The sequence below is a fragment of the Phasianus colchicus genome, chromosome 21 (assembly GCF_987193195.1).
Source record: "Phasianus colchicus chromosome 21, bPhaCol1.hap1.1, whole genome shotgun sequence".
Classification (NCBI taxonomy): Eukaryota; Metazoa; Chordata; class Aves; order Galliformes; family Phasianidae; genus Phasianus; species Phasianus colchicus.
In genome coordinates this window covers 5,997,531-6,021,555 of record NC_143456.1, presented here as the reverse complement: position 1 = coordinate 6,021,555, position 24,025 = coordinate 5,997,531, and the positions used below count along the sequence as shown (strand labels likewise).

General features: G+C 42.3%; 1 protein-coding gene across 7 annotated transcripts in view; it reads left to right on the top strand.

The window, feature by feature from the left end:
- MYO1C (myosin IC) overlaps positions 1-24,025 on the top strand; it is a 53,656-nt gene that overhangs the window by 10,884 nt on the left and 18,747 nt on the right. For 5 of the 7 annotated variants that reach the window (XM_090122293.1, XM_031591733.2, XM_090122294.1 and 2 more), the window contains 2 exons: positions 22,203-22,358; positions 22,953-23,068. In XM_090122293.1, the coding sequence (XP_089978419.1) occupies positions 22,233-22,358; positions 22,953-23,068 (242 nt within the window). In that variant the 5' untranslated portion in view covers positions 22,203-22,232. Of the gene's footprint in view, positions 1-3,124; positions 3,246-13,663; positions 13,935-22,202; positions 22,359-22,952; positions 23,069-24,025 lie in introns of those variants that run through there. The other 2 variants (XM_090122292.1, XM_031591730.2) reach the window with 2 other exon arrangements.

Sequence of the window (24,025 nt, the reverse complement as noted above, 5' to 3'; positions counted from 1 at the left end):
GTACGTGCAGGTTCCTGAAATTTGTAGCTGCTATTGCTGTCACCACCAGTAGTGGCACTCAAATAAGCAAAATTTGGGAATGCCATCCCACGATAGAAACTTCAAGAGGCTATTTCTGGATGGAATTGAAGCTCCATGTGATTCAGTAGACTGTAGCCTTATTGTGAGAGTAGAAGTGGTTTTAAATGGAATTCTTTATATAGTATTGTTGCTAACACATTAGTGGGCAGTTGGATTAAACTATTTTGGAACTGTATCCTTTTTGATACTATACTAGCACTCTTGTTAAAGATGTTTCAAAACAAGCTGAAATAGCTTGGCAACTGCTGGTTGTGAGGCCATACTCTTTAATGCTTCATTGTTTGTTTGTTTTTCTTTATTTATTTGTTTTTCTTCCAGAAGAGAGAGAGTTTGGCTAAAGGAAATTAAAGATATAACTTTAAAATATGTGTATTAAATAGAAAAGTTATTACTCAGCAAGCAAGCAGAGGCAGTAGAGAGTTAGAACTTGGGTCAGTGAATTTTAGAATAGTGGAGCTCAGCTTCACAGGAAAAGAGAGTACCTGCATGTGATTACTCCTGAGACCCATCAGCTGTTCCGGTAATTCTCCAGAATGTGGAATTTGTAAAACGACCAGACAAGTGTGTGCTGCCTATCACAGATATCAGGAATCCCAAGAACGTGCAGGATTTTCTCTCAAATTCCAGTTGCGTGTGCTTCCCTTTCCAGTTCCTTCTCTAGGGGCTAGAGGGAGCAGGAAAAGAGGTCAGTCTTGAAACACGAAGTCAAAGAGGAGGAATTTGTGACTATAGAGCAAATAACACCCATTGCTCGCTGCTCTTTGCCACTCCCCCACACCACTGTGGAAAGTATGATTAAAGTCAGCCCCTCCGCCCTGACTGTCTGAACCATACATACATGCACAAATGCCAGATTCTCTTCATTCCAGGCTGCTGACTTCAAGAAGGACTTGCTCTGACAAGCTGGAAATGAGGACTGGCAGCTTTGTCTGCAACTCAAAGGCTTTATCTCTCTTAGACACTCTTCCTAACGTTTCCCACAAATACTGTCCTGCTGGTAGGATCTGTTGTATACACAGGATGCCATCAGGTTCTTATGAATAAAATCCTACATTGTGTAACTCTCATTAGAACAGGCAAAGAAAACTTAACAGAGCAATTGGCACTGAGCCCACAGGAGAGCTTGCTCTCCCTGTGCTTCAGCCTCATTAGCTGGGGAGCGGTAGGGAGAGTCAGCTCAGCTTTTTGATTCTCTGTCCACCTACCATAAGGTGCTGTTCTTTCCTCCACAGAACTTAAACAGACCTGCCTTTGTCTCTCTCTTTAAATATTTCCATCAACAGATCATATTCAGCTTCCATAGCATATCCCTGTGGTCTCTCTCTTTGCTGTGCTGAACTCCCACCTGGGTATCCCTTCGCTTCTTCATTTCACGTGGGCAGCACAAGTTTTGACTTCTAGGATCATCTTATTCCATCAGCAACTTGCCTCTTTGTTCTTGCCTTCTAGCATTATTGCTTCACTGATGCTTCTGCTCAGTGAAGGATGCCAGCTGTGTCCACCTGTCAGGCTTTTTTTGCAGGCACTTTTAAGCTGTCTGTTTATGCTGCATATGCAGGGTTGTTTTCTACTTAGAATATTTATGTTCCCTGACCTGTCTCAATCAATTGATAAAGTTGGACTTCAGTAAATGCTTTCCTGGAGTAAAACTGGTTTGAGATGTTGTCATGGTTCTAGACAGATTCTTTACCAGTAAATACAAGAAGGCCAAGCTTTTCTTTAGATGATATTTTGGTTTCAAAATGAGCATTAAAGCAAGTATATTTTCACATGTATACAACATTAACACATGAAACTGAGATAGGTTTAGTCTTAATGCTGTAAAATGTGCACCCTGTAACAAAAATGTCATAAATCAAATTGGAGTAGCCATGGTGGTTGTGATATGATTTCTGCTAGAAGGGGATCCCTGATGCCATCATTATATTCTTTCAGAAGCATCTTGCCAGTGTTATTTTAGGTTGTGGAGGGTGTGTACACACACATGTCCTTCTTATGGTATTTAGAAAATATACCAGTATCAAATGTCTGCCTTGTACTTCACACACTGCATGATTGTCTGCTGGTAGACAAAACTTATGCCTGATTCTTGAAGGAGGGATGTTTTTTGCAGGGGCTGTAGCCTTGACTTTTGGCCATATAACTAAGTGCATTGAGTAGAAAAGTTCCAAATCCTCTCTCCTGACCATGGGACTTCGCTTTCTGGACATCGTGTGAAAAAGGGTGGAGAAACAAACTCTTATTTTCTCCTTATCTGGCTCAATACCTGCAGAGAGCTTAGAAACAATGACATAAGAGAATTAGAGTAAGTGCTATAATGAGGATTTCAAATGAGAAGCTGGCATGAAGAAGCACCTGCAGCATTTAACTGCTGTGTTTTATTCATCCTGAAGCAAGTGTAATTTAAAGGGACACCTCTATAATTGATGAAGTATCTCTTTACTGTTTGTTTAATTACCAGTTTCAATGTCTAGAAAGCAGTGGATCAATAATTTACAGTGATGAACTTCCCTGTGTCCCTCTAGTTCAGCCAGACAAACTGTAGCTCCGGAAACAAACACTTTAAAAGTTTTGATGCTTTTCTTTCTCTGTAGTTGATTTGAAAGAACTTAACCCTTTTTTTTTTTCCTACCACAGGCGTATTCCAGCACAAATGAAGCTGATGGCAGAGCTGCCACCGACAGCAGGGAAGCGGGGCTAATCTAGGGCATGCCTTGAGCACTGTATCAACTCTCATCTTTTTTCAGTCTCCTTTCATTACTGTAGAATGGCTAAGCCTGGGCTCGTGCGGTTGCTGCAATAGCTGATGATGCTGCTCATCATTTGAGAACTGTTAAAATACAGAATTTAGATGAAGGAGCTGAAGCTGCTTGCCTGAATTTTGTATGGTTTTCCTATACTATATGCTCTGTTAACGTGTATTGATTTTCTGTGGTAGATACCTTTTTTTTTTTCTTTGAGACTTTCAGACCATCCTTTCAGAGTTCAGAATCCTCATGACTCTGAATTTCTCGCTTTCTGCAGGGGAACCTCAGTAATCTATGCCTGTAGAATCAGAGGAACAAAATTGTTCTCTTCCCATTGGTGTAAGATATCTGGTGGTTCCTATCATTGTTTTGGCTGCCATGAACAGTGGAATTTGATCAAGAGTAGCAGAACAGAAGGTAACCAGTTTTGTGAGATCTCCAAACTTGTGCATTTCTAGCATGATGCAGTCTTACATCTGCACACTGGTGGCCTCAAGGTAGAGGGATAACTTCACTTTTCTGCCTTTTGTAAGGATGTTCTCATTATCTGCATCAATACAACTCTCTTCTTGCCTCTGATTCTTAGGGGTGCTTATCCTCATCTTCTGTCGGAGAACAGAATGCTGTGGGACAGCTTATATTGTTATGAATGTCACTTCTGTCACACTCAGCAGTTTATACCCATGTAACAGGAGCTATGAGAATGCCCTCACGATCTCTCATTTGAGTTGAAGGTCACAGCCTGGATGTTTTCTTTGGTATGGTAGCTGTAAAGAGTAGAGAGCTCTGCGTGTCTATGGCTGCCTGTTTTGTGTGTGTCAGCAGGATTTCTGCTGTTTTTCAGCCACCCAATGTATGACCACAGGTAAATCAGAAAGAAAGAAGAGGGGAATGAATGTTTCCATTCACTTTATAGGCCTGTGTTTATCCAGATGTGGAACATGCATTCCCGAGGACCACAAAGGAACAGGCCCCCAGTTATTCTATGTATATTTTATCTTTGGTTTTGATTAAATCTGTGTTGTTGATCAAGCAGGAAATCTCAAAAATGCTCTGAGCAGAATAGTGTGGCCCTCCTGAGTGGGCAGAGTTAAAACTATGCCATAGAGATGGGATGTTCCTCATACTTCACAGGGGGCTTACTATGTTGCTCACCAATGGTTCTTTTTCATTATGGCTATTCTAAAAATCTTGTCTCATCAGAGTTTTGATTCAGTAGCAGTATAAATTTTTAAAATGTGGGGAAACAATATTGTGGGTCATTTGAGGAATACAAGCCAATGCTGATGGATGTGGGATGCCCTTCTGAAATGATGTCTGTGTTTTTCAGGCATCCTGGTGTATCTTTGCCAAGATGATGGTAACTCATGATTTGCTGATTACTGTTAACTGAAGATAGATCTATTTTAGAATCAAAGTGTGTGCAATCCATAAAAACCTGAAAGGCTTTAGTAGAAACGTCGTGGTCCTGTCAGACTGGTCAGAAGATTACTTCAGACAGTACCCTTCATCTGGTGGCTTTTACTCCCCTTTTCAGAAGCAACAGAAGAGACAGGGTAAAGGGAAGCAGCTCAGACATAAGCCAGCTGCGAGCCCACGTGCTCCTGTTGGCTGCCAGGCCTCAAACCTGACACATTGCCAGATAGCCAGTTTGCACTGTGTGTCTACTTTTCTTTCTGCTTTTGGAAACTGCTTAGGCTGCTTCTTTTAGGATAAACTAGAATCTCTACAAATCAATGGATGCGTTCCTGTTTTGGGTTCGTTATCTAGTTTTATTCCAGACTTTTGAAGATTCTTTCCTTAAGCTTATTGTTGGGGTTTATGCCATCAAAGTAAATGCAAAATGCTTTTGGTTCCCTTGCAAAGAAGGGTATAAAGGAAGTTCTGTGCCATATGTGTTCCTAACAGTTTTATTGGACCTTAAACTTTTCACTGTCCCAAAATAACTGCCAAAGTCAGTTTTAGGACAGAGAAAAAAAAAAGAAGTGATGGAAGTACAAATTGTGCCTGTGAACTTTAGGCTTAAAAATCATCAAGTGAAAAACTACTCCAGTTGTTCAAATGTCTAAAGCATTGAATGTGTCCTTTTTCTGTGCTCATGGAACTTGGCTCCACTTGGTAGATCATAGTTTGCTTACAGGATTGCTATAAGAGTCCCACCCAGAAGGAAAATAAGAATGTTGTTATGCTGTCTCTCCCAGGTGTCACTTGAATGTGCTGTCAGAACGACATGTCACAATACTTGCAAATAGGTATGTTGTGATTTTATTTCCCTCAGGGGAGCTGTAGACATTATATGACATGAACCTTTGATGGATACTATTGTACCAATATGAAAGTGTTTACCACACCATTTCCCTTAACTTGATAACTTGACATACAAATTAGACTAACATAAATCTTAACACTGCTGTAAACTTCCTACATTGCACTTAGCAGGAGGGGGGAGTAGGATTAGCTGTTGAGATGTTCTTCATCTGCAAGCTATTTTATAAAAACAAACCATTTCAGGAAGTATATTCCATATGTTATCCCCTCTCCCATGCTTTTTGTAAAGTTTCAGCCTTTGAGCCTTTGTTTTTGTGACATTAGGAGCTTGAATTTACCTAATATAATCTAATTATTACTTGCATTCCAGTCTCCATATGGCAGAATTGTTTTGACACCTGACTAGCAACTCAACATTGGCTTTATTCAGACTTTACCAGAAAGAAAAGCTTCATGTTAACTAAATGAAGCAGTTTCTTTTGGCTCTTTTGGAGGGAGATGTTTCCTTTTCATAGCATGGTGGTCTGGTTTGGGGTGTGGTTTGTTTTGATGCAAAACTGCATTGATTAAAACTGTCAATTAAAAAAAAAAAATAATGATGATCAAGTATAGGACAGCTGAGTTGTTTCCTATAGAGCAGCTTGAGATAACAGATCTGCTATTTTGGATCTCTCTAAATCAATGCATGTTGACATACTGAAGAATAATATCATTCTCTGGATTTCAGAAAATAGGACAGCTTAAACTTACAGTTTTGAGGTCAGCATTTTTAAACAGGCAATCCTCTATTTGGAGAACTTTAAACTATTGGTGACAAGTTCCCCCAAAAGGCACAGACTGTTGATCTCCACGTCAGAGTCCCAGTTTCATACCTGTGCTCCTTCTAACTTCAGAACCAAAACAAATATCTCACTTATCCTGAAACAGAGTTATGAAACTGAACAAACAGTTTACTGACTTTATCTTGCAACAGTACCAAAAATAAGGAGAGAAGACAGCAGTGTTAGGGTCAGACCTAATGTTGAGACTTTGTACAGATGGAGATGTGCCCTGTCATGCATGCAAGAACATGAAGTACTTAATTGGACAAAAAAACAGAGGTCAATTTTAACATCTTCAGCAACCAAGATGTCCCGAAGTGTAAGTCAAATATGAAATGGTATCTTGGGACAGCATTGCTGTATGCCCTGGAAAGCTTAGCACACCCTTGAGTGCATGCTCTTTTCTGGACTGGTGATGTAGGGACAAGGGCAGGTTATGGGCAGCTGGTGAAGAATGTAGCTGAAACCTGGTTATGCTGGAGCAATCCTCTGGAACAGCAAAAGGAACAGTAAATCTCAGCTCCTTCTCAACAGGACTGTGAAGCTTCTGATGCTGTGATGAAGAACAGTGCTCCTGATGAAGAACAGTGCTCCTGCTGTCCAAATTCTCTCTCTTGGTGTCTCAGCAAGGAGTTCTCCATAAGGATAGCCTGCCTTTCTTATTTTAAGTCTCTCAGCTGCAGTTTGCTGATTTGACATCAGGTTCTCCTTTAAGTTGTGTAACTCTGCAGGGGCTGTATTTGTAGACAGGAGAGAGGTAAGCAGGAGGTAGCAGGGCTACGGCCACAAAATTCTTTCTACATTTTGTCACAAACATCTATTCCATTCAGAAAAGAAGTCTAAGTGATGAACCTGCCTAGGAACTTATATTGTATCATTTCCATGACAGCTATGGGACTGTCAGATTGTGTTTGTTAAGCAAGCTTCTCTACACTGGGAGCTGAGAAATTCTGCCTTTATCTGAGGACAAAAGAGATGGGGAGATACCACTCACTGCAGAGCACAGGGAAATGATCCTGTTATGTCACTTTATCCAACATTTGGCTAACGCTTTGTTGTAGGAACTCCCTTCCATTGGTATAAAAAGAAATAAAATCTGTTTTTTAACTGGGCTTGCAGGTTTGGCATCTGTTCAATGACAGTAAGAAGTGTGCATTGGGGCTGCAATTAAAGGTTTAGGCAGCAGGGAGTCTGACAGTTTTGCTGAGACGTACGTGGCTTGTTGTAGTTAGGTACAACTGTTTGCTGCTGAAACTGTTGGCCTGCAAGATGTTATTGCATACAGTTATATAGGAATGCTTTGAAAATTAAATTAAATGGCTCCTTCTACAGGTGCCCAACATCCTTACAGTTTAAAATAAAATAAGAGAGCTGTCCCATTCACAAAATGAAGTAGCAAACTGTTGTGCTCCATGGATCCAGGAATGCTGTCGTTTTCTGCATTACTGCTGGCACATCGTGTGTTAGTACAGGCTGTGTCTTTTTCTGCTCATTGTGTATCATTGATGTGCTCGGCTTTGCAGGTGTTATAAGTCTCTTCTGTTTGTCTTTTTGCTCCCAGGAAGAAAAAGAGCTAGCAGCTGCAATTCGTGCATTTCATTTTCTTTTTTCAGGCTATGGGAGAGGCCCCTTTCTGCTCAGAAGAGAAGTGTCACAGGTTGAATATTGTCCATCTCCATAGAGAGCAACCTGAGGTTACTGATCACTGCTGGTGTGAGAAGAGCCCTGCTCTGCCCATTGTGTCCCTCCTCAGTGTGCTTGTATGTTCTTCTTTTCCAGACTGAAAGCAGTTTAGTGCTGATCTGGCCTTATATAGTAATTTCCTATTATTAGAAACATTTCCTTGGGACCTTGTTCAGGGAGTAGCAGAGGGAAATCCTGTTTCCTTCATCTAACATGCAGGCAAAGCACCACTGTTCACTCTTTCCTTATCTCGTGTCAGTAGAACAAGAAGTTTTTATTATAACATGCTTTTCAGTCCGAATCCATTTCTGACACTAAGCCTCTTTCCAGAAATGCAGAAAAGGAAATGTTGAAGGAATAGGAACTGTCAGTCACCAATGTGAGCTGTAGGATATTGCCTGCAGCCTGTAAGTTTTGCTTGCTCTTTCTCAGCTGTGTTTCTGTCTCTCAGAATGAGTCTTTCTAACACTTTGGAAAATTGTTTTGTTTTTCCATGTTGACTTGTGTGAAAAATAGTAGGATAGGCTGCTTCACCTGGGTCTGCCAGGGTACCTGTAGAAAGCTAATGGCTGTGGTTCAAGAGAGGAGCAATTTTATATTAAGGAGGGAGATGTTTTTGTTTTGTGTGCAACGTGAATAGCTTTTTAGAGGAGAGATTGGTTACTGAAGCACAGAGATATTCAAAGGCTTTGAACGCTTAATTTTTCCTGTGAAAACATTTTTTCCCCTTAAAAGGAAGATGTAGGTCCTGCCACTGGGAGTGACTGTTTAGAAAGTCAGTTGAGAGGAATGCACATCAGCTGAACTGAGTCAGGCTGTTTGCATTAACAGCTCTGTCAGAATGGCTCTTCTTGTTCTTGCCACGGGCTCTGCAGGGGAGCTGCTTAAAATGATCGTATCAAAGTGAGGGCAAAGCAATCAAACTGCATTAACTGTTGTTTTTAAACTCTTTGCCGTTGAAGTTTAGTACAACAATTACTGCTGGCTTCAGGATGGGTAGGCTGAGTTTGTAAAGTCAGTCGAAGAGACGAGTGCCCTGCGGTTGTGTAAAGCAACCAACAGAGCCATACGCAGGGCAGTGTGCAAGTGGGGCTAAGTGAGAGTGGCCACATGCATGAGACAACTGGCATCGTGGTAAGGGCATCTGGTATTTATAAAGCAGGGCTTTGTTCTGATGGTGGCTGTCAAAGCCAGTCATCCATTTCTGTTTCTTTGGTTCAGCAGAGAGCAACAACAAGGAGAAATGATCTTAATTTGTTACATTAACCCAGTTTCTGTTTTCGTTCACATCGTAGAGCCAGGATTATTGTGTGTGTGCGGGAGCCATAGCTAAATGTGAGTGCTGTGTAGGTGCTTTTAATCTGCTGTTTTCAAACACATCTGTTGTTAGACTTGTGAAAGCAGTGAACAGCACTTACAGAGAGAGCATAGGAGTCCAAGGAGACAATCTTTATTTTCTGTGTCGTTCCAGCTTTTTGTATTATTCTTGTTTATTTGTGAAAGACTGAGCTTGGGAAGAAGAGGAGTTTAGTGTTCTCACTGTTGAAGCTTCCTTGAAACAAACAAAACCAGTATTGACAGTTTTAGGCATTACAAAGCATAAATTAGAATCCAAAATAATAATTTAAATATTCTTTGTCCTTTGGGTTTTGAACCCTTATGGCCACACCTATCATACTTCTAAGCTTTTGTCTATTACTGTGCTAACACATTCACACAGAATCCGAGGACTCGGAGAAGGTGATGTCATGAAGTTCTCAATAAGGTGAAGGAATTCTGCAGTCTTGAGACACTTTTGTAGTGAGTACAATGGGCTTTTTATTAAACCTTCATAGGTCTGCATTCTCATATCTGACCAGGAATGCTGCATCTCCTGGGTCCAATATCCTGTGTCCATGTTTCTGTTGCACACTTCTTGTCTGGGGGGACATCTCACTGCTCTCTGCACGCTGGATGGCGAATTGCATCAATGTAAGCAAGAAGGGGGTAGAAAGCAGGTGATTGTTAGCAGAGCTGATGGTGCAGGGAGAGGTTCTGCCTTGTTATCAAGCCTGTTAGAAGAGTTAACACTGCATCTTTGGCAGGGCATTGAGTTATTCAGTTGTGTGGTCAGATGTTTGTCCTTTGCTGGCTTTTTTCCTTAGCAGTGAGTCTTTCAGAAGCCCCGGGTCCTGCTATAGGGCATCTTGGAGATGGAAGGCATTCAGTCAGGTTTCGATCAGTGCAGTGCAGACAGCAGGACTCATGTGGTAGGCTGAAGAAATGTCTGCTCTTTGCGAAAGACTTTCCTCTGACCTGCAAGAAGGAGACTTGAATTCCTGGCCTGTTTAGGGTGGTTTGTTTCCCATGCTGTCTTTGCCAAGTACTTTCTAATTATGGAATGTGTGTTATTCTGCAATTCTTCTGCAAGGCAGAAATAATGACTATTATAAAATACATACATATAAGCATTTATAAATGAGCTCAACATCTTTTGGTTTTGGAATAACGTAAATACGACCTACATTCCTTTTTGAATAACAAAGACCAAAGCCAGAATTTCTTACCTCCAGATTTATATTGTGTGGTGGAATCTGCACAGCACAGGAAAGGACTGTGGTTTGCTTGATGCCAGCTTTGTGGGGCCAGGCTTTTTTTTCAGGAGAGCCACTGCTTGTGGGTAGCGCAGCCAGTCACGCACTGCTCTGTGAGCCTGCCGGAGCAGGGCTGGCAGGAAAGGTTTCCAGTCCCCTTGCTTTGAATGTGAAATTGTATGCAGGGAATCAGCTGCTTATCAGCAACGAGCAGAGCAATCCCAGCGTTCTGATGCAGGGTTTGTATGACTCATTTCTAACTGGTGAGGCCTGGAAAACTTGATTCATACCTCTCTGCCTGTAGTTGCCTGTATTAGTGATACAGAGCTAGCTAGCCGTCCTCAGCAGAATGTGCAGACGAGGGCAGGGCTCTCTATTGCTGGAAAGGAAGAGCCTGAGCTTTTCACTTTAAAAGTCTGGGATCAGAATCTTAAAAATAAAAATTATGTTGGTTATCTCTGCTTTCCAAATATGTATTTTTTCCTCCTAACTTAGTCTAACCCATGGGCAGGAGTGTTTTCCTCGCCATCAAGAGTTGGGCGGTAGTTTGGCTAGAGAAAAAGACTGTTTTGAGTAAAGGTCTTCCCAATACATAAATATATAAATAAAAGGTTCTGCATTAAAAAAAAAAAGTGTAAAAATGTCCTTCTGAACGTGCCTGTATGTTCTCCACCCATGTGACATTTCCAGCTGCAAGATACGTTCTGACAAGGATTGTTAGAAAGTAGTAGAGACGGTGGGAAAGGTGAGGTTACAGATGTGAAAATAACTCTATGCTAATACGTAACTTAAAATGGTAACATGAATGTTACAGACCTCTGTGTAGTTTGCCTATAACCAGACTGATCTGAGGAATGATAATGGAGGGTTGCCATTACCCTCCTGAAGAATTAGAGCTGCTAGGCAACGTTTCTAATTAGATGTGGAAAACTCCATGCTCAAGGCTTGCTGTCATGCTTTGGTGATGGCTGACGTGGCTCAGCTTGGGAAATGTAGCTTAGATTACCTTTGATCTTACCTGTGCTCCTGCACTGAGCAGGGCTTTGGAATACTGCTTATTTCTTTCAGTGCTCTAAAGCTGACCAATGCTAAACCTGCCTTTGAAATGTGTCCTCAGGCTCTCTGAAGGTATTCCACGAGCTTCGTTGCAAGTCCTTGGAAGCACTGGCTCCTTCTTCCCCTGATGAGTGCCAGCACAGGATCAATGCTGGGCCTTGGGTCAGAGCTAATTAGAGAGCAGCGCTGAGCACTGAACCGCTGACAACATCTGCTACATTTCTTGGGTTTTAAATAGCTTCCTACTGAGTAGTGGCCATGCATGGCCTTGAGTTACTTTACTTGCTTTACTTCAAAGCTTTTTTAGCTTTTTGTTTTAGTTAGTTTCATAAAAGAATGACATCAAGCAGAGCTGGCTCCAAATAGTGCCAGCCATGAATTATCAGCTGTCAGACTTGGGGGGTGATTTTGTAGCTCTGTTTGTTCAATGGTTAGAGAACCTGCCATTTGGTGCTGCAGAATTTGGCTGATGAGTGCCACGTGGGACCACTTTAAATGGATTCCCACAGCTGAGCTGCTTGTAATGTTGGTTCTGGGCAGATGAGCAGAGCAGGGTTCATTCTGCAGTGCTGGTGCTGCCCGGGTTCCTGCACTCATGTCTGATCTGAGACTAGTGCACCTAAGGGCCAAGGAGCCTTTTTAGAAAGAGGAAATCCGATTTCTTCCTGCTTTCCCCCTATGATCAATATAGAAGCCTTCCTCACTTAAAGAAAATAAAAGTGCTATCTCCGTGTTGAGGGAAGCACGTCATTGTCTGCTACCTCTGTTCACCTCTACATGGTAAAAAAAAAAAAAAATGGTGATGTCATTCATATGCCATTCAGTAGGATGGTGTATTCAGTGACACCTGGGTTTCAGAAGTATTTGAGCTGATGTTACAGTCTCCTCTTTTCAGAAGACAAAGCAAGAAAGATTCTATTTTCCTTTATCACATTCCTTTGAGTACTATGGCTTGAGTTTGGGTTAGGCTCTGTGTAGATGTGTGCATTTAGAGTGAATGTCATCTGAATATTCAGCTGATGGGTTCATAATGTCACACCAAGTTTGAGACCTCCGAACTGCAGGTGCAACTTAGGTGTTTTGTGTGTGGGCAGTGCTTTGTACATTGGATAAACCTGCATTGAATTTGCAGCCATCTGTCAAGCTCCCTGCTAATTGTACAGTCACATACTATGGAACATTTGATGAGATGGGCCTGTTAAGAGTGTGGTATAAAGGAGAAACAGGTGACAATACACTTTGTGCAGATTGTGACTACCTGTGTTGTGAGACTTGCAAACAGAAACCCATCTTTTCCATCAGCCACTAAGAGTCAGATCAAATGGATGACCAATTTTTTTTGTTGCTGATGCTTGGAAATAGCAGAGCATGGGACAGAAGTGTGTGTGCAGGAGTCTGTCTGCCTACTAGGCAGCTAGATAGCTTAGACCACTGAGGAAAACAACAAAATCACTGAATAGTTTGGATTGGGAAGGACCTGTGGGAATCTCTGGTGCAACCCTGCTTCAAAGCAGGGCTGATTTAGATCAGATTGTTCAGCCCTTGTCTGATTGAACCTTGGGTATTTCCAAGGATGGAGTTTCACAACTTTTGGGGGGCTCTATTCCAGTATTTGATGGCTCTTATAGTGTGTGTGGGGGGAAATAAAGTCATAATATCTCCTTGAAATTTCCCTGCCCTCAGCTTGTGTCCGTTGCCTCTTGTCCTTTCACTTCCACATAATGCATATGCAAAGGCAAATATACATTTTGATTACTGTCACAATGCCCTCATCTCAGGGCACTGGTGGTTTTCATAGCCTCGGTGTAGCAATGGCCAATAGCTTTTTATGTAAGGCCAAACACTGATGACCTGCAGGGCAGGGAAATGTGTCACTTGTGATTGCACTACAGGGTGACTAAGGGCAACAGGGGCTTCACTGTGCCCTGTAAGGAAGTGTCCTATGTGGCAGTGCTGGTTATTTGGTGATGAGAGCTTCCATAGAAAGTGGGTGTTCTGAGAGTGGGTGTCTGCAAATGCTTGGGAATAAATATTGCTGAGCAAATATACTGAATCCTTGCAAGGACAGACAAGGCAAACTGTGTTACCCGTGGACTCTTTGTGGTCCTGTGATTTGCTGAGAGAATGATGACAAGTGGAATTATAATTGCACTGTAATTGCCCAAGAGGTTCTGCTGTGGTTGAGGTGAGTCTGGAGTGGATATAGGGAGCCTTCTTGATACAGCTGCTCCTGTTTCAACGCAGAAAGGAATTACTCTAGTGGAGCAAATGGCTTCCTGTCCTGTTTGCTGTGGTTTAGCTTGTTGGGCTGCACACCAGTTTTTCCATCGCCTGTGATTACTTTTCTTTCCGTTTTTCCCCCATTGGGCTGCAGGGACCCAGGTGCAGGCTGAAGGCAGAGGACAGCTGACTTTTTTTCCCTCCGACTGCCTCTCCCCATGTGTGCTGTGTGTCCCCTCGTAGCGAGGGGAGGAGAGTTCCCCTCCCTTCCCTTGTAAAACGCCCTCTCTGGGATGCTCCAGTAGGAGCTGGTGGGAGGGAAGGAGTTCTGACTGCACCGAAAATGTCATTAGAAAAAAAAAAAAAAGGCAACTGACAGAAGAGAGAACTTGTCCTCAGATTCCTGCTTTATGCAGCGGCGTAAACCAAGGCTCTGAAAGCACTGTGAGAGCTGGAAGGAGTCAGAAATGAAGTACAGAGGCGCGGTAAGATTTATTTTACTGCTTTGATGTTTGTGCAGTTTTCAGATGTACACTTCTCCTTCTTGTCTAGCCTGAGAAGAAGGGAAATAAGTTTAGAAGGTTTCAGCTGGAGAGCGGAATGTTTGAGCCTGCTTTGTGAAATGCACAGTAGTGGGAAAGTTACTTGAAAGTGGTCGGAATGGAACAGAAGAGAAATGTTTTGAGGCAACAGTGAAGGTGGGAGTTTGAAAAGTGGGAAGCAAGGGCTTAGCAGCGTGCTGTGTTAGGGGAGAAGAAAGGGTGGAGTTTTTGCTTGGCTGGAGGGGGCACGAGCCTGGGAGCATACCGTGGTGATGGGCACAAATTGTGTCCCACCCAGGGACTGTGCCCATGACTACTGGCACAGGGAATGGCAGGAAATACCTGCTGAAGGACTAGCTGCCACTCAGTCCCTCCGGGATGTATTTACTTTAGCAAAACTCTGTGTTTTAGTAGCAGCCAGGAAGCCTGAGTTTGTGTGCAGCACAGCAGAGCTACCCAGAGCTTTGAAAAGTGTGGCAAAAGATGGAGGAAATTAGGATTGTTACATGGAAAAGATGAATAAGAGAGGAGAAAAAGTAACACACGCAGTAGTGTGACAGTCAGGGCAGACTGCAAGCTCCCGTTCTCTGTGTAATAACATAGGAACAGGGGCATTCTGTTTGGTTAAAAGCTGTCAAATAGCTGCAAAGATTACCTTCATACAGTGCATAGTTGTGCCACAGAATTCACTGACCCTGGAAGATGCTGAGGTCAAGAATTTAACATTATTAAAAAGAATGAAAAAGCGGTTGTGGGGTTTTGTCGGGATAAGAATGTCCAAAGCTTTAATTGGTAAAGCTAGCAAATTTGGGAGGAGAAGGACTGAAAACAACATGTCTCTAGGTTTAAAGAATTCTCCAACTGCTGAACTGGGGCCAGAGTATCCCATAACTGCTCAACCTGCAGATCCTTGCATCTTTTCCCAAAAAGTCCATCTGATGCTGAGCTCTGCCTGAGGAACTCTCTCAGTGCTGAAGGGAAGCACAGAGCTTCTGGAGGACCTGCCTGCCTCTCCCAGCAGCACGATGCATTTGTAGGTTGTCTTTCTCTCTTGGCACAGGGGACTGTAGGAGGCAGCCAACCTGTGTCCAGCAACAGACATAGAAAAAGGGTGATTTTTTTAGGGTGATAGCAGTGATGTTGGGTGGTGGTTTGATATTCTCCGAGAGAACATTGTGGGTGTGGAAGTGCCCTTCACATGCACTGGGAATGCACTGCAGTGCTTACCCTGCTTGGAAAGTTTTACTGTCTTTGAAAGACATAATGGTCTGAAATGGTTGTGTGGGGCGTGTGGAATCCAGAGCAGAAGGTGGGAATCTCTAGTGTGGGGAAAGGCAGAGTGCACCAAGAATAACAGTGAGTCACGCCGTGTACAAATATGCAAGAGAGAAGAAAGAATGTTTGCGTTTAGAGAGGACTACAACAGCAGTTACCAAAGAGCAGGGAATGGGGCCACAAGGTCAGCACCCCATTGCTGCAGGCTGGGAACAAGTCCAAGCCATGATGCTTATCTGTAGGCCAGTGTTTGAGTTTCTGTTTCCTTCTCACCTGCTCTGTCTCATGTAGAAGTGGTGGCAGAACTTTTCTGGAAGTGTTGTGGAAGGGCAGAGGTTCCAGTGTTTGCTCTTTATGCCATCTGTTTGTCTTCTGAAGCTTCTGCAGGACCTGAGCTCACAGGTAGCACTGCCATGTATACTGAAATCAGCAACGTCTATCAACCAGCAACAGCTTATGTCACCTGTTCAGGAGCAAAAATGTCCTTCCTTAAATACAGGAATTCAGTTTATTCACATTTCCAGCCTTGGTCGTGTTCCTGGTTTGCCTCATTCATTTTTCTTAACCACTATTTTATATTGAGCTTGTTGTTGGAAATATGAGCATCCCTTCTTAGGGTAAGCATTTTCTCTTTCCTTCAGATTAGTTCTTTAAACGTTTTCTTTTCAATAATAATTGCTTCTCTATTTCCAGTCTGTCTTCCTTCATCCCAAAAGTGTATCATCTGGAAAATATGTTTAAATACTGAACAAACAACATTTCCTGCTTCTCGTGCAAATCTCCGTGGCTCCCTTTGGTCTACAGTTAATTGTTATTTGCATTTCTAATTTACATTTGAGCTCCTTAGATAGATTTCTACTATTCTAAATATTGCAAGTGTCAAATGCTATTGACTGATATATTAGGAGTCATAATTAACCACAGCAACATCCACACCCTGCATTATTGTTTTTCAATGGAATGAACTTTACTTTCACAGTTCTATATTATCCCTGTGACCTACATGCATTTAATAGATACTTAAAATATGCACGCAGTATGATTATATTGCTCACATTTCCCATTCTGCTTTGCATTTTAGGGTGGGAGATTAAATGTAGCTTAGAGAAGGGAGGCAGGACTTCTAGCTTCTAGGCAGCTTGCTATTAGAGATGTAATAAATCTTGGTGAGAGCAAAATAAGCTTGCTTCCCCTATATTTCTGATTATATCAAGTTTTAATGTACTCCAGCTTGTGTCTACTTAAAATATGGAAGACTTCAAAATAAATACTTTCCAGGAATTAGGCAAGGAAGTGGCATTTGTCTCTCCTTAATACAATTTCTTGCATAGTGGATGTCGTCGTTAAATCCATTCAATATGTGTTTTAGGATCACGAGGGAAGAATCAGAGAGGGAGAACCAAGATCTTGCATGGGCAAAGTGCACCCGACTCCAGACATTCCTTTGTTGGAGATGTATTGCTCTAAAAGAAGCAAGAATTAAAAAAAAAAAAAAAAAAAAGATTCTACTATAAATGGTCCTTGAGTGGCAGCTGCTGACACAGTAATTTTTTTGCAAGTTGAAGCTGTTCCCTTTCTATCTACTATTCCATGTTCTCAGTGTTTTTATCTGGTTTTGATCTCGTTCAATCTGACCATCGTGATTTTTTCTCAAGTGTTTGACTGAGATCCCTTGACTCAGATCCACTTGTTGTTTTCATAGTTGCTTTCTCAGTATGACAGAGAAGAAGAGCTTTCCCATTCTGCACCTCCGGAATTGAAGCCCAGGATAAAGTAGTTTGATTTTATTCTGCTTTGCTGTTTAGCTCATGCCCTGTCCAAACCCTTTCCCAGGCTGTACAGTACAGTAGAAATCAGAGATTTTTATTTTCCTTCCTGCAGCTCTGGAATGACACTGAAGAATGTTATGCTATCCAGGAGACAAATGCCTTTTAACTGCCACCTCCCCACAAGAAGTTCATTATTGGTTTGGGCTTGTTATTGTCTTCCAGAATCTAATCTGTATTTTCCTTCCCACTTAAATTTGGTTCTTGCCTGTACTTCCGTTCCCGGCTTTGGAACTATTTCTGGAACCCACAGATCAATCATCTTTCACTTGATACTGAGATAAAGATGCCTCTTTCCATGTGCACCAGCTTCCTGCAGCTCAGTGCAAGTCTTCCAGTCTGCTGAGTGGTTACTAACTAATCTGTGATAATGCATTGTCAGAGGAAAATACTAAAACATGCATTTTAGATTTGGAAGGAGAAATCCAATTTACGTTGTGTGAGATTTCGTTCTAAATCAAATGATTATAAAGCTCCATGTAGGACCATTCGCTATGAGAGCTCCAGGTATTTTCTCACCAATCATTCAGGGATGCTGCAGGAGGAGGGAGAGCTGCCTGAGCCACTGACAGCAATTCTGAGTCTGGAATTGCAGTGTCAGTGCTGACCACTCAGATACACCTTCTGGGAAAATGGAGGTAGGAAATTGTGGTATTTAACACGTTAGGATACTGCACATTGCACTGCCACAGACAGCTCATGGACAAAGCTGTGATGTGAGCTACTTGCTCAGTTCATGTCAGCCCTGATCTCCTGTGCTGGTGGCAAAGAGTTGCCCTCCTTCCTTCTTCATTCACAGAAGGAAATTTCCCAGATGTCACTCTGAGCACTCCAGTGCTTTGGGACTTGTTGTGTTGAGGTCAGAAAGCCTTGGGTTTTGTTTTCAAGGTGTATTGGATCTCCAAGTCCTAAGCAGAGGAAAGTCTTTATCACACTTTGGCAGTTAACATAGTTTAAAAGTAAAATATTTGTTTACACCTTCACGATACTGAGTCAGAAATTTACTAACTCAGTTTAGGAAACTCAAGTGCTTTTGTACTCTGAGGAGCTGCTTGTAAGGGTATTTTCTGATCTTGTTGACTCTTGTATGAACACAAAGGAAGGCTGGAACCTCGGCCAACGTAAACCTGGCTCTGCAGGCTGCATTGAGCAGCACCAATTTACATCAGCTGAAAGTGGCTCCCAAAATGTAATTGCACGGAAGAAAAAGGCATGTGGAAGTTGCACTGCTTTGGTAATTGCACTGGCTTGGTCCCACCATTCAGGAGTGACAGCCTTTCCTTTCCTGGCAGAGAGCCACTGTTGTGCTGATGGCTCTGGATAAGAGATTAAAGGCAAAAAGTAGGTTAGAATAGTGTGGGAATGAGTCCCTGGGAGCTGTACCTCAGGGTGGGTTCAAGAAATGCAGTGACTGCAGTCTGTTTGTATTCCTTCAAGCAGGAGTGACCATTAGGAGCTGATTTTAGTAAGAGTGAATTTCAGTCAGAAGACACGGGCACTCCTAAGCCCACAGGCACTAAGATCAGGTGGAGATGGCTCAGATTTTTGCAGTTTCCTGCTTGCAGCCCATGCTGGGTGTGAGAGGCCAAGTAAAGCATTGCTATGGTATGTCCTACAAAGGTAGGGATTCTTAGCCTGATCCTTTTGATTTCTACAGGCAGGTTAAAGGTGCATGTGGTTGAGGTGATCTAATGATACGTTACTGTTATAAGGGACACCTGTGCTCCCTTTCCTTCTAGCCATCAGTCTGACACTCACCTGATCCCATGGCAGAGTGATTCAGCTCACTAAGCTGATAGAAAACTACCTGATCATCTGCTTAGCATTTTGCAGGGTAAGTTGCATTGCTTCAAGCTAAAGCAGACAGTTGCACAGAGGGCAGGTGGGACAGCCCCTTTTGTTTGCATTGGCACTGTGAGAACAGCTCATCCACCACTGTGCTCTCATAGCAGCTTCAAGCTGAAGGTGATTTTCTCAAGAAAGGATCTAATCAGACCCTCACAGTCCATATTCTCCTAATTATCAGAAGTACTTTACTCCCTGCCACGGGGCTTTCAGAACTGTCCAAGCTGATCTCTTGCATAACATAGGCCAGAGGATGTTTTAAATGAACAGAATGTCAGCTGGAGGTGTTTTGGCAGAGATAAATCTATATATTAAAAACAGGTCTTGCTGCAGAGATGCTGAAGGAGCCAGTCCTGTTGCTGCTCTAATAGTCAATTAGCTTCACTGTAATATTCTTTTAACCCCTAGACAGGGTTTTCTAGCATTAATTTACAGCCACCAGATTTGATGTCTGCCTACTAACATGAAATAACTAACATCTGAGCTATTCTAATTTATCCACTGCTTTACTGTCACGTTCATCGTTCAGTAGGAACATGTGGTCATCTTTGTGACTATTTTTTTCCCTAAATAGTATCTTCTTTGCCCACTTTCTTCCTTCAGCATGACTGTTCTGTTTCCATTTTTAGAAATGATCTATTTTCGCCTCCTTCAACATTGCATCTGTTGAAATTATTGGTAGTAAAATAGTTGGTGTGGACGCTTCAAGTTGGTGGTAGATGTGGATGTAAACAATAAGATGCTGAAATGGTGGCACAGAGGAGCATGTGTTGCTTAGCAGTGGTTTATGACTGGTATATTGCATTTGCATTCAATTTAGGCTTGGGGAAAGTACAATGCTATCTAAAGTTTACCCTCTTTCCGTGATCCTGACTTTAAACTGTTCACATTTAAATATAGCTAAAAAGTGGCATTTCCTTGTGGGTTTTTTTTTTCTGTAATGGACTGAAAAATGTGGGTATTTATTTTGTTCACACTGATAGAGATTGGACTTCAACGAGAGGAAAAAAGCATGGAGCAAACTGGAAGCTGCTTAGGCTTAAATGCCTGTCCCAAAGGAGGCGGCTGCAGCAGCGTTCCATGTTGTAAGTAGGATAGATTGCTTCTTCCTTAGGCTGCATACAGCTGGGATCAGTTTGTCCTGAGCTCAGGGGAGTGGCTGATGAAAGAGCTGCTGAAACTGCTAAGTGATGTTTTCTGTGAAAGTCTTCAGAATTATATAAACTTGGATTAACTGTGCGAGGGTGGAAGTTTCTCCTCAGTCATTTTTTTTTTTTTTTTTTTGAGGCAGCTGTTTTAAAACTGCATTCATAAGCTCAGCCACTTGGAAACTACTGATTTTTCTTTTGTTGCCACCTTTGTTCTCATCACCTTTTCCAAAAGCTGCTCCAGAATTGCATGGCTATGATATAAGCCTTCTAATTTCTAGGCAGAATTTATTTGTATGTAGTTTATCCCTATTTTGCTCTGGGTTGTTGTTTTCTTTTTGCCAACGTTGTCCTCTATCTCACCACCTTCCCTCTTTACCTTGGCAAAAAAGATAGAAAAAGTCAGCAAAGCACTTTGCTGAAGGCATGGAGGAAATAACTTAGAAAGCCTGGACATTTAAGGAGGATTGCTATGCCAGTACCTGCAGAATTCTCCTCAACTTGATCTTTAAGAGCTTATAAATCAGACCTTAAGACCAAATAAAAACAAAATAAAACGGAAAATTGAAATTATGTTTCTCTCTTATGTTTGAGCCATTAGAGTGGATCTGGATTTGAGATTTCCTAGTGGTAATTTGTAGAAGCTTGTTTTTCTCTTCAAAAGCTGCTGGTTTCATGCAGTGACTTATGCCCAGGCACTGAGCTTTCAGGAAGGGAGCCAGTTAGAACTTGCAGAAGTTGGGAAAACTTCTTTTGTCAATGCTAGGTGAGCCTAAGCAAATGCAAGCTGAGGGGATTTGCACTCCTTTGGGCCCAAATTTATACTTCAGTGGGTCTTTCCTTTATTACTACTTAACAAATCTTAAGCTCAACTTTCTTCTGACCAAAGTTGCTTTTATTTTATTTCCCTGCAAGCCATCAGTCCCTGTGCTCTGACCACTGTTATATCTTGAGAAAGAGCAGAAAGGAAACACCTGGCAGTGTGAATCAGCAAAAATCATGCACATCTTTGTGCAGGAAGAGGACTGTGTTTTAGCAGCACTCCAGCATTCCTGGGGTATAAAACTGCTTTGGGAGAAAGTGACTGGACATTGCTGTTAGTGCATGAGCCTGTGTAGGAACAACTTTGGTGGGATTTCTGCCAGTTATGGGAACATCCCAGAATATAACAGATACTCTGCAATGCTATAGTGCTGTAGGGAAATGATTGAAGAGAACGGTGCCTGCTATGGGAAGTTTGCAAAGTAAGAAGGATTTCAGAAGATGATAAGGAAATGCAGACAGAAGTGAGACAAATTGTTTAATACCTTGTATCTTGTCTCTGATTTGTGTCGTCTCTTGTCTTTGCCTTGTACCCTGCATCTAATTGTCTGTAGTAGAAATTTTCCCTGCGAGTAATGACTGAGTCACTTGGTGCACATTTCCTCCCTTGTTTTAATATGCGAGGTCGAATGAAGTAAGAGGTCAGCAGACCCATGTTTCCCAGAGATGGCTGTGTCTGAACCACATTAGACTGAAAGCGTAACCTTCAAAAGAGTGCCAGGGAATAGAAGTTTCTTGATGTATGGGATGGATGTTAGTGTCACAATCTCAAGTCCTAACAGTGGAATGGGATGCAGAAGTGCCCTTTTCTCTTAGTTCTCTATTTTCCCAGAATTTCCCATTGGGGATCTCACTAAGTTTCTCAGCTGATCAGCAGTGTGAAGCTGTTTGCTCATGAGATGAATCATTGTTAGTCATAAAAGATTCCTTACCTCAAAATGACTTCCTGTTAAGAATCGAGAGAGAAAAAGAACAGAAGAGAGAGCACATTTCAGTCTCCTAGTTTTATTCTCTTTATGAAATGCTTGTTTGATTTATTCATTTATTTAAAGTGATTGGAAATTTGGCAATAACTTCTCCCCAGCATTGGCTTCTCTTCCATCAAAACAATTACTGTAAACTAACTGATAAAGCGTTAGTATACACGAACTAACATTTTTCAACAGCACTAGGGTTATTCTGATCTCCTATTTATAGATTGTCCATGAGTAATTGCGTTTAATCATTCTTATGGATTCAGCGAGCTGCATAACAAAACCACAGCTGTCCCAACCCTCCTCTGCTTGTGTTTGCAGGGAGCAGGGACTAACGGTGTTCGACTGACCATGGAGAGTGCCCTGACAGCCCGCGACCGCGTCGGGGTGCAGGATTTTGTCCTGCTTGAGAACTTCACCAGCGAAGCAGCATTCATTGAAAATCTCCGCAAGCGCTTCAAGGAGAATCTGATCTACGTGAGTAACAGAGGAGCAGAAGCCACAGTGTCCGTATGTGACCTGGGTTTGGGTTAATCAAATACAGAAGGCATAGCTTTGTTCAGTAGTTGGAGGAATTTGGAGATGATGGTATTGGCTCTAATAGACCATGGTTGCTTGTGTCAGAAATCTTGAACAGTGTCATGTTAATGCATGTAAGGGGCCCATTTGCAGTGCTCCAGTTGAGGTCTACTGGTGTTTACAGGTCCTGCCAGCACTGAAAACCCAATGCACGCCCCATTTCATGAATTCACTCCATAGTGGGTTGTCATTAACCCCAGGCTTGAACCCAATCCCAAGCAGTATATGAAAAATAACCCAGTATTCTCACTTGTTAGAAGATCTAAAACCTCTCGTAGGTGCTGTTTGTCTGGCAAGGATGATGTGTCTAGCATAACTCCTGTAATGTCATGCTGTGTGCAGAGGTTGCTTCTTCAGCACCCTCAGTCTCTTTGGAAGCCTTTAGCAGCATCCCCAGTACTCTGCTGCAGGCAGCCCTTGTCAACAGTGTGAGCCTTCAGAGCCTCTCTACTGCTCCTTATGTAACCTCTTTATTTTGTGTTCTCTTTTCAGACATACATTGGCTCAGTTCTGGTGTCAGTTAACCCATACAAGGAACTGGAAATCTACAGCAAACAGAACATGGAGCGATACCGTGGTGTCAGCTTCTATGAAGTTTCTCCCCACCTGTGAGTGGCCTGTGGGTAAAAGTGCAGTTTGTGTAATTCCCACGCAGGCATGTGCAATAGTGGCGTGTGAAAGCAAGCAAATAGGACTTCTCCTTGTCCCAGATACAGCCCTAAAAATCATAGGCATGTGAAGGATCCTTTAAAGGGTGTGGTGTATGGCTCTTTCTATTCCTGTTTCCCTCTCCAAAGAGGATGAGTTGCCTTTGCAAGAGCAGTATTTGGAAAGGGAGGTGGTTCCTTCCTGGCTGGAGGAACAGAGCTGCTTACCCAGCCCTGGCAGGACAGGAGTTCATTGTTCCAGGGTTACTTGGGGTCTGCATGTCCGGGTTGTGAGTTTCCCCTGCTGCTATATCACTCATTTAGCATGAGGTTAATTAGGGGAAAGAGTATGTATATGTATGCGGTGGTTTCTTTCCTACCTCTGATGTTACAGCCTGACCAATATTTATCCGGTATTTCCCCTGTTGCTAAGCTACCATGTGCCTGTTGGAACAAGGAATGTATTTATTTACATGGTCTGGCCTGGTGAGCATTCCCAATTTCCCATATTAAAAAAAAAAAAAAAGAGGACTGAAAGTTATTTTTGAAAGCATTTGGATTTTTTTGTGAGACTGAAAGAGAAAGATGACTGGGAGCGGAGGACATTTGGCTCCAGAATGCTTTCTTTCAGTGCCAAGGTCCAAACTCTGAGCGCTTTTTGGAGAGAGCTTTTTTTTTTCTTTTGAGATCTTGGAAGAGTAAATGATATTATTTTTGAGCAAACTATTTGGATTGTTTCTTATTATTGGCACATAATCCAGAAGAGTAAGCAAACCAGAATGCGCTACAGGCGCGGAGAGGAAGAGACACATCATTTCTTGGGAAAGTCTGAGCATTTGAAACTGTGTTTGCTACAATAAAACTGTGATTTTTACAGTGCTTCAGACTTCTTTCGTGGGTCTACATGGAAGGCAGTTA